This window comes from Corythoichthys intestinalis, chromosome 18 (genome assembly GCF_030265065.1).
Source record: "Corythoichthys intestinalis isolate RoL2023-P3 chromosome 18, ASM3026506v1, whole genome shotgun sequence".
Lineage (NCBI taxonomy): Eukaryota > Metazoa > Chordata > Actinopteri > Syngnathiformes > Syngnathidae > Corythoichthys > Corythoichthys intestinalis.
In genome coordinates, this window is record NC_080412.1 from 16,440,036 (window position 1) to 16,455,594 (window position 15,559).

The 15,559-nt window shown below is 38.6% G+C and overlaps 1 protein-coding gene across 1 annotated transcript; it reads left to right on the forward strand.

Moving 5' to 3' along the window:
• Positions 1–1,158: 1,158 nt before the first annotated feature.
• pigw (phosphatidylinositol glycan anchor biosynthesis, class W) lies at positions 1,159–13,942 on the forward strand. The gene is made up of 2 exons (XM_057821516.1): positions 1,159–1,227; positions 12,485–13,942. Exon 2 carries the CDS (start codon positions 12,488–12,490, stop codon positions 13,940–13,942), a length of 1,455 nt encoding a protein of 484 aa, XP_057677499.1. The 5' UTR covers positions 1,159–1,227; positions 12,485–12,487.
• Positions 13,943–15,559: the final 1,617 nt, after the last annotated feature.

The window sequence follows — 15,559 nt, forward strand, 5'->3', positions numbered from 1 at the left end:
AGTCAGGTTGTCATTTGGTGCCATCATCGTGGAATTCATATCCAAAGTCTCACAAAAAGAAAGACGCAATGGAAGGATTGTGCCTTGTTCAAGCCATCAACAAGAATCAGTTGTTCTATTTTCTTCTCTCAAATGTCTTGACAGGCGTGACCAACACCTTAGTTAACACTCTGAACAGCAGTGATTTATTTTCTGTGTGTATATTGCTGTCTTACATGTTCATAAATTGCACTGTTATGTATATTTTACTTATCTGTGGAATTAAAATAAAATTTTGGTGAAAAAACGTTTTATTGGTGTACCTGACATTAGAGGTTAAGATCAAACCCTGAGACAAACCAGTGAACAGATAAGCATAGAGTGGTGGAGCTCCATCTGACTTAAGAAGGCAGGGGATGATGATTGGTGACTCTCTGGCCCTGTAAGTCTGACACTAATGGCCAATTGTAACTTCAAAAAAACAGAGCATTTACTTCGCAGTGAGCTCTGTAAAATTTGTTGATTTAATTAAGATAAACATCTTGGCTCTGAAATCCCAGCTGCATCATTAGCTATTCGTTTTTTAACACAAGGTGGCAGCAGAGTTCTTATGATAGCTGTTGAATGAGCCATGTATGACTTTCTCCATCATATGCTCTTTGAATGCAACGTAAGATACAACTTCATTAGAAGAGCAATTTAAGACATCCGAATAAGGTTCACAATTTGTATTTATTTTATCAAACAAATTTCCCATTTTATTTAAAAACACGAGAATGAAGAATTTAATCTTAAATATAAATTTTAACTGTTTGTTTTTTTCTTTTCTTTTTTTTGCTAGTTCCTCTTATAAACAGAAAGGGGAATAAAGAATCAGACAATTAACAAATGAATGCAAAAACTGATTTTTTAAAAATCTGCGATATTTTTTTGCCCAAGCCCGACAAGATGGCGTCACCGCTCAGCAAATCACCGAATACGCCAAACCCATCAACAGGAAAATGAAAATTAAAAAAGGAAATACTGTAACACCTTCTAGAAATGAAAATTAAAAAAAGGAAATACGTACTGTACTGTAACACCTTCTAGAAAATGTACTAAAAAATCCGAGTTGCCTTGAATGCGACAGTGAAATGAAGGTGGGCTTTTGATGTCACGCACACTACAGTATAAATTGAATGGAGAAGAGAAAAGTGCTAGAATTCAACAGAAGAAGATAAAGAGGTTTATCTGACAGATCTACGTGTGGTAAGTACTAATGGCAGCCACATAAATTATTTCAGAACGGTTGCATCGGGATTAGGTTGAATGATTTTTCCTGACTTCACACGACATTAGAGGCAAGTGTTGTTGGCCAATAATGACAGTGGACGCGCCATCAGTAGCAGTTATGCATTTACTTTCATATCATAATCATACAATAGAGTAGTCAAAAATGAGTAATGGGCACTACTTTTTTGTTGCAATAGTATACCATACTATGTATTACATCAATGGAGTTACACAGAGTTGTACTTTATCGCCTTATACAGTAAAAGTAGTGAATGACCTACCTGGTGTAGATCATCTTTGTAAAGGTTATAACAGTGAAAAAACACAGTAGCTGACTATTTGAGGTGTCAAGTAACGGTTTAGAAACAATTTCATTAATGTGGTGGTGTATACCGCTTTAAGCAACAGATATTTAAACGCAAACAATCCGTGAACATCAATGTGGCTAGATTGGGCGGATTCCTATCCAATTGGGCTATTTAAGCATGAAAAAAATGCTCAGGGCGGGTTGATAAAATTTGGGCTACTTTCAAGGGCGTGGGTTTGTATAGGGACGGTAGGGACATAACACTTTTCATGATGCTCAAATTGTCCCAACCAACTTTTAAGCAACCTTATTTGCGTTTATAATGAGTTCTGTTTTGTGGGTAATTTAGATTGTCTTCCCATATGTTCAGGGGTGAAAGTGGGCCAGAACGGTCAGGAACGCAGTTCTGGTATAAGATTCAGGGCCAGAACACAGTTCCGGCATAAGATTCAGGGCCAGAATGCTGTTCCGGTATAATATTCAGGGCCAGAATGTTGTTCCGGTACACGGTGCTTTGATTTTGAAAATATTACGGCAACTCTCAAAACGCTTTGTAAAAAAAAATAATAATAATGCTAAGCTGCCACACATGCATTTCATCTCCAAGAAATAACAATCTAACAACATTAGATTGACGTACATAAGAAGCATAATAAAATGCTTGTGTAACGTAATCCGTTTCTACCAATACAGTGATACCTCAGCTCACGAACGCTTAAGCTCACGAACTTTTCGCCTCAAGAACATTAAATTCGCGAGCATATAGTCTCTGCTGACGAACTAGTTTTCGGCGGACGAACCAATTCACGCGGTCGAAAAGCGCCACGAGAAGCTGACGCACGCTCACGGCGTCCCAGTTCGTCCCCTCACTTTCGTTGAGTGCGGACGTGGTTTGTGTTTGATAGACATTTTGGACCATATTGAGTGTACTTTTGCTATTATGGGACCGAAAAAGAGTTACCTACAGTCCTTATGGAAGGTGACTCGTGTTACCAATTTGCCCTCGACTGGTAATTGGCGGTGCTTTCAACTTCCCACCGTAGTGAGAAGTGGACCGGCGAGTCACGCTGGCTCGTTGTCGTCGGTTGTCTTCGGTTCGCCCGATTTCCTCTCCAGAAAGGAGGCGGCGTGCATACAAACACCCAGAGGCGTCGGATGGCTTTTTGTGGGCACTTTTATTAACAACCAAAAGCATGTGGGGGGCACAGCAGTGGAGTCTACGCTAACTGCGCACTTTGCCGGTAACACTCTCCTTCCAAACAGTAACTCCCTCCCTCCCTCCTCCTCCCACTCTATTCCATCAAGCCATCAACTACCATCACAAAGGTAAATAAAACGACTTTATTATACAGTACAGTTTATTTCTTTAATTATAATACAATAGCACATTTATTATACATAAAATAAGGTATATTTTTGTGTAGTTTTAAGGCTTATTTAGTAGAAAATTATGTTTTATGGGGACCTGGGAACGGATTATTCTCATTTTAATGGTTTCTTATGGGAAATAAATGTTCGGAAGACGAACTTTTCGCCTTACACACACTTTCTGGGAACCAATTATGTTCGTGAGCTGAGGTATCACTGTATATATAACTGATTTGATTCCACGGACGGCATGGAGATTTCCGCAGCTGCTGCAGTTATCTGAGTCTGACGATGATGAGTCACGTCAATGTGTGAATGCACGCAGCAAAGCAAAATGCCTGGACTCATTTATCTGTTCAATTGGCTGACATACTGACATTTGATCAGCAGAAATAGTTAGGTTACATTGCTTCAAAAGTGCATGTTTTCTGGAACAGCAAAAAAAAAAAAAAAAAAGCTTGTTGAATTGATGCGACACAAAAAGAGCAATGCAATATAAAATGGATCAAATCTTTAAGAGCAACGAAGGAGTTGAGGAGGCTTATTTATCATATTTCGTTTTATTTGCTCTGATTGGGAGGTTCAGAACATCTTAGCTGTCAATGTGCACTTTGGACTTATATTTGTTCATTTATGTTAGGCTACTTATTCATTTCCTTATGATTTAAAAAAAGTCATTGTTTGCGCGATCTTCAAAATATATTCCATTTCACTGTGCATAATATAAGTAATTATTTTTCTGAATGTATGTTACTTTTATCATTATTATTAAAAAAAGAAAGCAAAAGTAAATGTTTACATTGAATTAATTTTTAATATACATCCCATGTTCTTAAGTAGTTAAAATCAAGATTTGGCATTCAGTATGTGAGGAAATGAGGGAAAATAAAAATTAGGAGATTGAGGTTGGGGTTATTGCTGTTTTTGTTAACTTTTATTTTGCAAATGATTGAAAAAATACAATTTTGAATGAAAATCAGTTTTTATATGTTTATACAATAACTGTGCTAAAACAGTTTTCTTGGCATTTCAGTAGTTTAAGAGGTTTGACCCCCCCCCAAAACAAGAAAGAAAAAAATATGGTAAATAAAATTTCTGGCTCTGTGGCGATCCTTCACGTCAGGGAGTTCCGGCAAGAAATTCTAGCCACTTTCACCCCTGCATATGTTGCAATGACAGAATTGACCCTACCCTAATTGACCCTTAAGTGAATTATTTTCATTATGTTCAGACTTGCATTTACCCCTTTTCACTTGCTGAATGTGCAGTTCCATTTTTTTCCCTTCAAATGCATGTATGATTGGCTGATGACTTGCATTTATTTTCTGCAATTTTGATTTCAAAATATTTTTATTGGCAGCCTACAGTGCTGGTCAAAAGTATTGGCACCCCTGCAATTCTGTCAGATAATGCTAAATTTCTCCCAGAAAATGATTGCAATCACAAATGCTTTGGTTGTAATATCTTCATTTATTTTGCTTGCAATGAAAAAACACAAAAGACAAGGGAAAAAATGAAATCATTATCATTTTACACAAAATTCCAAAAATGGGCCGGACAAAAGTATTGGCACCCCCAGCCTAATACTTCGTAGCACAACCTTTAGACAAAATAACTGCGAACTGCCGCTTCCGGTATCCATCATTGAGTTTCTTACAATGCTCTGATGGAATTTTAGACCATTCTTCTTTGGCCAACTGCTCAAGGTCTCTGAGATTTGAAGAGTGCCTTATCCAAACTACCATTTTCAGATCTCTCCACGGGTGTTCTATGGGATTCAGGTCTGGACTCATTGCTGGCCACTTTAGAAGACTCCAGTGCTTTCTCTCAAACCATTTTCTGGTGCTTTTTGAAGTTCGTTTTGGGTCATTGTCCTGCTGGAAGACCCATGACCTCTGAGGGAGACCCAGCCTTCTCACACTGGGCCCTACATTATGCTGCAAAGTTTTTTGGTAGTCTTCAGACTTCATGATGCCATGCGCACGGTCAAGAAGTCCAGTGCCAGAGACAGCAAAGCAACCCCAAAACATCAGGGACCTTCCACCATGTTTGACTGTGGGGACAGTGTTCTTTTATTTGAAGGCCTCGTTTTTTTCTCCTGTAAACTCAATGTTGATGCCATTTTCCTAAAAAGTTCTAGTTTTGTCTCATCTGACCAGACAACATTTTTCCAAAACGTTTTTGGCTTTCTCAAGTAAGTTTTGGCAAACTCCAGCCTGGCTTTTTTTTCATGTCTCTGGGTCAGAAGTGGGCTTTTCCGGGATATCCAACCATAGAGTCCCTTTTCATTTAGACACCGAAGGATAGTACGGGTTGACACTGTTGTACCCTCGGACTGCAGGACAGCTTGAACTTGTTTGGATGTTGGTCGAGGTTCTTTATCCACCATCTACACAATCTTCCGTTGGAATCTCTCATCAATTTTTTCCCCATCCACTTCTAGGGAGGTTAGCCAAAGTGCAATGGACTTTACACTTATTGATGACACAGCGCACGGTAAGACACAGGAACATTCAGGTCTTTGGAGATGGACTTGTAGCCTTGAGATTGCCCATGCTTCCTCACAATTTTTCTTCTCAAGTCCTCAGACAGTTCTTTGGTCTTCTTTCTTTTCTCCATGCTCAATGTGGTACAAGGACAAGGGACAGAGGTTGAGTCAACTTTAACCCATTTTAACTGGCTGCAAGTGTGATTTAGGAATTGCCACCACCTGTTATGTGCCACAATTAAGTAACAAGTGCTGTTAATCACACAAATTAGAGAAGCATCACATGATTTTTTAAAAGGGTGCCAATACTTTTGTCTGGCTCATTTTTGGAGTTTTATGTAAACTGATCATGATTTATTTATTTATTTTTCCATTCTATTTTGTGTTTTCCATTCTCTTTTGTGTTTTATCAATACAAGCAAAATAAATGAAGATATTACTACCAAAGCATTGTAAATGCAATCATTTTCTGGGAGAAACTGAGCATTATCTGACAGAATTGCAGGAGTGCCACTACTTTTGGCCAGCACTGTATGCTGACATTTTTCCGCAGATAATCATACATTAATTATAGTCAAGGTAAAAGGTTTTCATTTTTTGTTGAGTTTGTGCTAGTGGACAAAAACAGTAGTTTTACCTTATGAAAAGCTCCATTTTTATTTATTTCTGTTATACCCACAGTAAGAAGTTTTTTTCACTTATACAGTATTTAGACAATGTTGAGTGGTCTTAAGACAAAAGTTTATTTTTTTTGCATTCTTGAATTGTTAGGAATTATAAACAAGTTTGTATTTATTGTGTATGGAAATATGAATTTTGTTGAAATATTGCAATTTAAATTTGCTAATAAAATCCATACATTTATTAATATACAAGTTTTCAAAATGTTTCTTTGATAGTTTTTGATAACAAAAGTTTGAATTGAACTGTGTATCACCTGAACCAATACAGTAACACGTGAATGTTAGTATGGGTCACTACAGATCTCAGGCATGAAAATCTCTCACCTTTCGGCGAAATTCGCCGTTTTGAAGTCGAAAAGGGTGACCTACGTGAATTGCGTAGATCCGAGGAGAAATTCTTTTTGGGAGGGCGGGGGGGTCGGGAGGTTTTATTTAATTAATTGTTATTATTATTATTATCATCATGTGATTAACTTGGTACGTAAACTGAGCAATTCAGAAATCGTTCCTTTAAAAAAGTGACACTTGGACAGTCAGCAAATCCTTCTATATGCTTCGCTGACGAGAACCAATCATCGGCCCAAACTGATCGCGCGCACTCTTTACGTGTACATGGAGTGCTTGGAGAGCTATTGGTTGCATTGCAAAGCTGCGAAAACAAAAAGCAGGCCTTATCCACACCGGGGAAGACCAGAGCGCAGCATACACACTTGCCTGTATTTGCCAACAGATTGAATTTGGTGAGTAATGGTTTCAATCGTTTTCATATTTTGCGATATAATAAAGTTACTGCCATTCGTTGCAGCTTGCGTTGAACACTGCCAGAGCTAGTCAAATCTCCCGTGAAAAAATAGCTCCCGGCGTCAAACTTGTGTATTTAGCGGTAATATAAACGAAGAAACGCACTGTTGAGTCAAATTAAGCGGCATGCTCTCGGATGGAGGGGGGCGCCTCGCATCGCTCCCATCGTCCGCCTGAGACACGTTATTTTCGGCTGGGACGTGAGCTGACGGCCGGTGTCGGCACAACACCAGCCCATGATTCTTGCTTCTTAAAGCTTTTCAGAAATACAGTGATACCTCGTTTTTCGCGATTAATGGGTACCAGAACTCGCCGCAATAAGTGAAAACCACGAAGTAGCGCGCCCCCCCCCCTCAATTTTTTTTTGTGCTTGTTCAATGTATTTATTCAGATTTTACATTGGGAAAAAAAGATACATATATAATATGTTTTTTCACTCCCCCCCAAGTATCATTTATAAACATTTTTAAGCACTTCAAAATGTAAGAATTATGATAAGTTTTAAACATGTTACTGCCCCACCGAATTATTTTTAAACAAGAATAAAGTAGTAAGAAAATGCTTGGCTTTATTAAATGCTTCATAGTGAGTCTACTCAAACCCTCTGAGGCTGCTCACTTTGTTAAATGATGATTGACACATGTGCAAACTTTTTCTATGATTGATTTTTGTTTTTGTTTTTTTGAAGCAACTTATTTTTTGATTGAATAATAATGAAGACACAAATGTCCTAGCCAAAATGTGGCCCAAACGCAAAACAACATTACTTCAATGGAAAAAGTTGTTTCAATCAAGGAAAATAGTTTTCAAGTGCTTTTTTTGTCTCAAATTTATTTTTGCAATCAAAAACAACAATTTTTATTGAAGTGACTTTTTGGGGATTAAAAATAAATTTTTTGATTGAAGCAACTTTGTTTTTGATTGAAGCAACTTTTTTTTGATTGAATAATAAAGACACAAATCCACCTCCATAGTTATTGAGAGAGAAAGAAATTAAGAAAGCTTTACAAATAAAAGGCACCGGGAGTCAGATTTTTTTTTTTTTTTTTTTTTTTAAGATTTATATTTCATTACATAGATATGCCTTGTAAGGAAAGGAGATTGAGGGATAAAAAAAAGAGTTGGATGAAGCTGCTAAAGGCAGTGGATACCTAATCAGCTGGGTAAATAGTGCACTTGGTAAGAATAAGTTTGCTAGGATAGTCTGGTATAAAATACAATTATAAACACAATTACAATGTTATTTTTCTATAAGATTTTATGCCATTGCTTTATTAATTATTAGGTGCTAGAGTTGTTAAGTATGGATAATAATGAAATAATAGTTTTGAGAAAACTGTGCTGTTGGTGGCTCAGTGACCATCTGATGTGGTTTGTTCCCAGAAGTTGAGGCAGGAAGTTTTGATGCAGAGGTTGAAGGAAGAAAAGAGTCAGACTGACAGCCAGAAAGTGTTGATGACAGTGTTGATTTCTATTCACTGTTGATCCCTCCCAATTAAAGTATGTCACAGTTGCAGCCAATTATTATCTAAAGCTGGTTAAAATTGAAGTTATGTTGTTTTAAGGTGTATTAAGTACTTGTTCATGTGCCCCTTTTGATCTACGAGCACCCGCCCGTCCACCCGTCTCTGCACGGCCCTGTTGAAACACAGTGTGGGTCGACAGAGCTCAAGAGTTTGTTGGGTTGTACAGTGTACCAGAACATATTTCCTCCACACCCTTCTCACCTTTTTAACCCATGACCCATTTTCATGCCTGAGATTTATTTCGCATTGATCATTTAGCCTATCAATTAATTAGGTTCATATTGCTGAGAAATGTAGCCCTGACCCCCATTCACCCAATTTGTATGGTCCTATAAATGTCCCGTCCACAGTAAATAGTGTCCATGCAGGTTATAGACCCTACCCACGTGACGTCACAACTCCTTCCTCCTGACTGGTGCCGCCCAATTGTCCGTCAACACATCATGTTTCCCTGTTACGGCTACGTACATTCCTCCTATTTACGACGTGTTTTTCTGCTCGTTAACATTAATAATCAAAATGGTGAAGGCGTGTGTGGCGGTCGGTTGCAATAACAGAGAAGATAGACGGAGAGACTTGAAGTTCTACCGGATTCCGAGAGACCCGGAGAGAAGAGAGCGAGATGGGCTGCTGCAATTCGACGAGAAAACTGGGCTCCAAACGATTACCACAGATTATGTAGTAGTCATTTTATATCTGGTAAGATGCATTTAATATATATTTAGAGGGTTTTGGGCTGACAACCACAATTAAGATCATTGCTAGGCTAATCGCCGACAACATACACGTATGTATGTAGTGAGAGTGCTATCGCTAAACCATATAAACATTAAAAGCCCTAACTTCATTGACAAACGACATGAAATACATTAGACTTGACAGTGGATGTTAGCAATAACAAAAGATTTTGAATTTAAAATTTCGTAACTCACCTTTCCAAGCACAAGATAGATTCCTGCCGAATTTTCGTGGACGAGGACCTGTTTCACCCAACCAGCAACGAAGTATTTATAAGCCTCCAAGCGCTTAAAGTTTTTCAAACTTTCGTGGGAATAGGCTGATTTAGTGTGGACAAGATAGTTGTACAGTTCAGGGTAGCTAGCAGATGTCAGGCAAATACGGCGGAGACAGCGGGTCGAAAAACATCGATTTAGGCATCAAATATGGATCTGGCGAATGGATAAACTGAAGCTTTTCCACATAACGCCTTTTATTCAACGCATCAAATGAGTTTACGGCATCCGAAAGCACCGGGTCTTCCATGAAATGCATTATAAATTGCTCGATCAATTGAGACCATTGATAATACAGACACAAAATGACGGACAAGTGGGCGGAACCATACAGCGAGCACGTGATTTTGTGACGTCGGTGGGTAGGGTCTATACTGTTATATCGTCCCTACCAATGTTGAGACCAAACCTACGCCCTTGGCTACTTTGGAAAAAAATTGCAGAGTTTGGAAGGAACTGTTTCATTTAGTTTTAACAGTTGAAACCGTTATGGCAACACCTTGAAATTCAGCTACTTTGCTTTCTTTTGCAGCAGCTTCACAGCGCATGGAGTTGTGAACTGCATTCAATTTTTGATATGGAGGTACAATTCAACAAAATAATTCCAAAAATTGCATACCATTAAAATGCATTAGATGCGCTGTAATTTAAAAAATTAAATGGCAAAAAAAATAATAATAATAAAATAAAAAATAAAATGACAACATTAAAATGCGTTAGATGCATTGTAATTTTTTTCTAATGGTTTTTATTTTAATGATTAAAATTTAAAAACAGTCATGAGTTAAAAGAATATAAAAACTTCTAAATAAGATGAATTAATTAATTGAAGAATCCAACTATGGAGGGGAAAAATGTAAGTAGTTTTATAAAGATAATTAAAAAACACGCACACACATTAAAAAACAAGCCTTGAGTAAGAAAAATTATATATATAATTCTAAATATATTTTTTAATGTAAAGTAAAACTGTATTTTGCTCTGTGTATTTTCTATTATTCTTTTTGTTTTGTTTTTGTTTTAAGTCTCTTGTGACCTCGCATAGTTTATATTCCAGGGGTCAATATAAATGGCCCGAACGTACATTTAAAACCGTCAAGGCCACCAGAATGCTCCAACCACTGGCACGGTGGGGCCAGTAAAAATAAATGCCTCAATTAAAAAAATATATCTTTTTACATTAATTCCCAGTGGTTCCGTGTTTTGATGACGTTACGCTATCCCGATCAAAGACAGTCTAGCAGCCAGCTGTTGCTCTACGTGGGGAGTAAACACACTTCGTTCGTCCGCTCGCTCCCGTGTGAATGCACGCAACCTGATTATTGCAGCTGATTGAGTCTCAGTATCCACGTACGTTATGCTACTAGATCACATGTTTCTGAAACCCCTAGCACCCAGCCAAGCACCGGGGAAAAAAGACCACTCAAGCAAGAGAAAGTCACAAGAAAAGGGAGAGAAAATTTCATCCCTAGTTGCAAGACCGCTGGAATTGGCTCAGCTACGATGAGACTAAAAGAAGGTTTACTGCGAGGTGTGCAGATAAATGCCCACATATGCTGACAAGTAACCTAGAGAAAAGTTAACGAGTATGAAACTTATGGTATGAACATGTGATAATTCATCCGCGTGACCACAGAGAAACCTTAAAAAAAAAAACGACTGGAGACAAAACGGCGGACGAGACTCCCGCGTCGTAAAGTCGATATCACGTAAGTTGTCTAAGTCGTAACCTGGGGACTACCTGTATTTGCACTAGATTCATGTTTTTGCATCTTTTTGCTACACTTTTCATTAAATTGACCTAAAAAATGTTATTCAAGCAAATTGTTCTTTTTGGTGATCATTAAAATTACTGACGCGTTGACCTGGGCCAGCTAGTGGGGCCAATTTAGTTTAATTTCCCTTATGGTCTACCCCTGTGTTCGTTGGCTGCCTCTTAACTAGCTACAACAACGCCTACTCTGTGACATGGGCTGGTAGTGATAATAACTTTGGAATAGATGTCCACTGATATGAACACTGTCCCTGAAAGGATTAAAGCTAGCGTTAGATTCAGATTCAGACTTCCTTTTATTGTCATTGCACACAAAAACATCGCAATGAGATTTATGGCAACGAAACGTCATTGCTTGCTTCTGCCTTGCCACAGGGTTAAAAGACATACAAAAATAACTGAAAAAATGTAACTAAAGTAAACGGTGCTAATAAAATAAATAAGTACCGTATTGGCCCGAATATAAGACGGCCCTGATTATAAGACAGCCCCCTCTTTTTCAAGACTCAAGTTTGAAAAAAGACTTTTTGAACACCAAATTAATTTTATCACAGAAAATAATTACAGTACATCTGAGACAATTTGAGAGAAAAAGCATGTTATTTTGCCTCATTCAAATCTTAATATCTGAACATTTAAATATGTAAACTAAAGTGCAATCACATTCGTAAATGAATGGCTTCTGGTTTTTACAATGTAAATAAACCAATCTATTGTGATAAAACAACAAAATTGCAATAACTGCATTAACCATCAAAGTGAAGTCTAACTGTAACTGTAGTCTTGAAACAAATCTGAATAAGGAAAAACATTGCAATAATATAATGCAAACTGGTTAAACTTGAGAGTAGCTGAGATCTATCATGACAGAACATCGCTTCAATGATATCTGGCGCTATCTAGCGTCGTGAATGGGTATAATGTCTGGACCGCGAATGTAAGACGACCCCCACTTTTTCAGTCTTATTTCAATGCAAAAAAAAAAAAGTCTTATATTCGGGCCAATACGGTAAATACAGATGCAAACGGAACAACCAGTTGGGTTACATAAGTACAAGCATACCTCAATATTTATATTGCACCAAGATATTGCACATAAGTATGAAAAAGAGAAGTGTTTACAGTGCTTTCTATGAGGTAGATCAGGTGACAATTGGACTATGTTCATGTGGGTTTCAATACGTGAGATTGTGTGTGTGGATGTCCAAGTAAGCTGTTTGAAAAATCAATATCCATTATCAGTCATGCTTTTTTTGTCTTGTTTTGTTTGCAGGCCATGTCTCAGAAGGAGCTGAAAGAAGCATTTGTCAGTAATCTGAATGGGACCAGTTTACAGGAAGTGGTTGTGGGCTCATTTCTAACCCCGCTGTGCATCCTTAGCCGAGCTCTCATTCTGATCTCCTACCATCAAGCAAAGGGCAATCTCCCACTACCATTCCCACGGATTTCCCACCTTCTTCTAGATTTCACCGTCCTGGTCCTTCCACTCGTTCTGTCATGCACTGTGTTGAGCAACTATCTATTCCAGGTGGTCTTGAGCGCCTCCTTTGTTGTATTATTGGTGCTATACCACATCTACCGTAGGAAACGACCAACCTCTCTCAGCAGCTTCTTCAACAGGACTGTTCATTTCAAACAGCTTCCCTTTGTGACCATCTTCAGAGTGATGGTGAACGTGCAAACAGCTATCAGTATTCTGGCTGTGGACTTTAGAATCTTTCCAAGGCGATATGCTAAAACCGAAACATTTGGAACCGGCGTTATGGACTTTGGTGTTGGAGCGTTCATCTTTGCAAATGGTCTGGTTTGCCCAGAAGCGCGTGGGAGGAATGTTTTGGGATCCAAGATTAAACATATCTTCTATCACCTCCTGTACGTGTGGCCGCTGGTTGCTCTCGGTGTATTACGACTTGCCTTGGTCAAAATGAGGGACTATCAAGAACATGTTACTGAATATGGTGTCCATTGGAATTTTTTCTTCACGTTGGCAATTGTCAGAGTGATGACCAAAATGCTTTTGGTCGCTGTACCAGCAAAACATTCATGGATTTTAGCTCTTGTGATAAGTAGTGTTTATCAGTTTGCTCTAGAGACAACAGGCCTAAAGGATTTCATCTTGTACAATAATGACAGAGAGAAGAGCTTCCTGCATGCTAACAAGGAGGGCATTTTCTCTACTGTAGGTTATGTTGCTATTTACATGGCAGGAGTCCAGGTTGGCTGTTATGTGATGCAGCCAAGGTCCCATGTCAGACACTGGTTCAAAGCCATTTTTAACCTTTTAATAGGAAGCATTACACTATTTGTTGTGTTGTACACATGTCAGATTTTAGTGGAGCCGGTGTCTCGCCGCTTAGCAAACCTACCTTTCTGCCTTTGGAGTGTTGCACTATCTCTGCTTTTTGTATCTTGTATTGGTTTCGTTGATTTGATTGTACTCTTTTACAAAACAATTTCAGGCTGTCATTTTGTTCCAACATCATGGAATTCATTTTCAAGCACCCACAAAAAGAAAGATGAGACTGAAGCCTTATGCCTTATTCAAGCAGTTGACAAGAATCAAATGTTATTTTTCTTGGTTGCCAATATCTTCACAATGTTGACCAATATTTTTGTGGACACACTTGGTTGTGGCAGTTTATTTTCAATATTCTTTTTGTTGTTATACATGTTTGGGAATTGCTTAGTAATATGTCTTTTTTCCTTCTTTGGAATAAGGGTGCGATTCTAAAATGCTGAGCTGGATGTCAGTCATCTCAATGTTCAAGATATAACCATTCAAGACTGTGAATATACTGCTGGCCAAAGGTATTGGCACCCCAGAAAGTTATTGCAATTTCAAATGCTTTAGTAGTAATATCTTCATTTATTTTGCTTGCAATGAAAAAACCCCAAAAGAGAATGAAAAAAAAAGAAATCATTATCATTTTACACAGAACTCCAGAAACAGGCTTGACAAAAGTATTGGCACCCTCAGCCTAATACTTGGTAGCACAACCGTTAGACAAAATAACTGCGAACAACCACTTCCGGTATCCATGAGTGAGTTTCTTACAATGCTCTGCTGGAATTTTAGACCATTCTTCTTTGGCCAACTGCTCCAGGTCTCTGAGATTTGAAGGGTCCAACTCCTCCAAACCGCCATTTTCAAATCTCTCCACAGGTGTTCTATGGGATTCAGGTCTGGACTCATTGCTGGCCACTTTAGAAGACTCCAGTGCGTTCTCTCAAATCATTTCCTAGTGCTTTATGAAGTGTGTTTTAAGTCATTGTCCTGCTGGAAGACCAGTGACCTCTGAGGGAGACCCAGCTTTCTCACACTGGGGCCTACATTATGCTGCAAAATTTGTTCGTAGTCTTCAGACTTCATAATGCCATACACACGGTCAAGCAGTCCAGAGTTAGCAAAGCAACCCCAAAAAATTAGGGAACCTCCGCCATGTTTGACTGTGGTGACCGTGTTCTTTTCTTTAAAGGCCTCGTTTTTTTTCCCTTAAACGCTATGATAATGCCTTTTCCAAAAAGCTCTACTTTTGTCTCATCTGACCAGAGCACATTCTTCCAAAACTTTTTTGGCTTTCTCAGGTAAGTTTTGGCAAACTCCAGCCTGGCTTTTTTTTAATCTCTCTGGGTCAGAAGTGGGGTCTTCCTGGGTATCCTGCCATAGAGTCCCTTTTCATTCAGATGCCTACGGATAGTACGGGCTGACACTGTTGTAACCTTGGACTGCAGGATGGCTTGAACTTGTTTGGATGTTAGTCGAAGTTCTTTATCCACCATCTGCACAATATTTCGTTGAAATCTCTCGTCAGTTTTTCTTTTCCGTCCACATCCAGGGAGGTTAGCCACAGTGCCATGGGCTTTACACTTATTGATGACACTGCGCACGCTAGATACAGGAACATTCAGGTCTTTGGAGATGGACTTGTAGCCTTGAGATTGCCCATGCTTCCTCACAATTTTGCTTCTCAAGTCCTCACAGTTCTTTGGTCTTCTTTCTTTTCTCCATGCTCAATATGGTACACACAAGGGCACAGGACAGAGGTTGAGTCAACTTTAATCCATCTGAACTGGTTGCAGGTGTGATTTAGTTATTGCCACCACCTGTCATGTGGCACAGGTAAGTAACAGGTGCTGTTAATTACACAAATTAGAGAAGCGTCGCATGATTTTTCAAAAGGTGCCAATACTTTTGCCCGGCACTTTTTTGGAGTTTTGTGTAAAATGATAAGGATTTAATTTTTCCCCATTCTCTTTGTGTTTTTTCATTGCGCGCAAAATAAATGAAGATATAGCTCCCAAAGCATTTTTAATTGCAATAATTTTCTGGGAGAAATTGAGCATTATC

What these genes read in the sequence shown, in the direction of transcription:
- pigw (XM_057821516.1), top strand. Translation starts at nt 12,488, where the DNA reads ATGTCTCAGAAGGAGCTGAAAGAAGCATTTGTCAGTAATCTGAATGGG.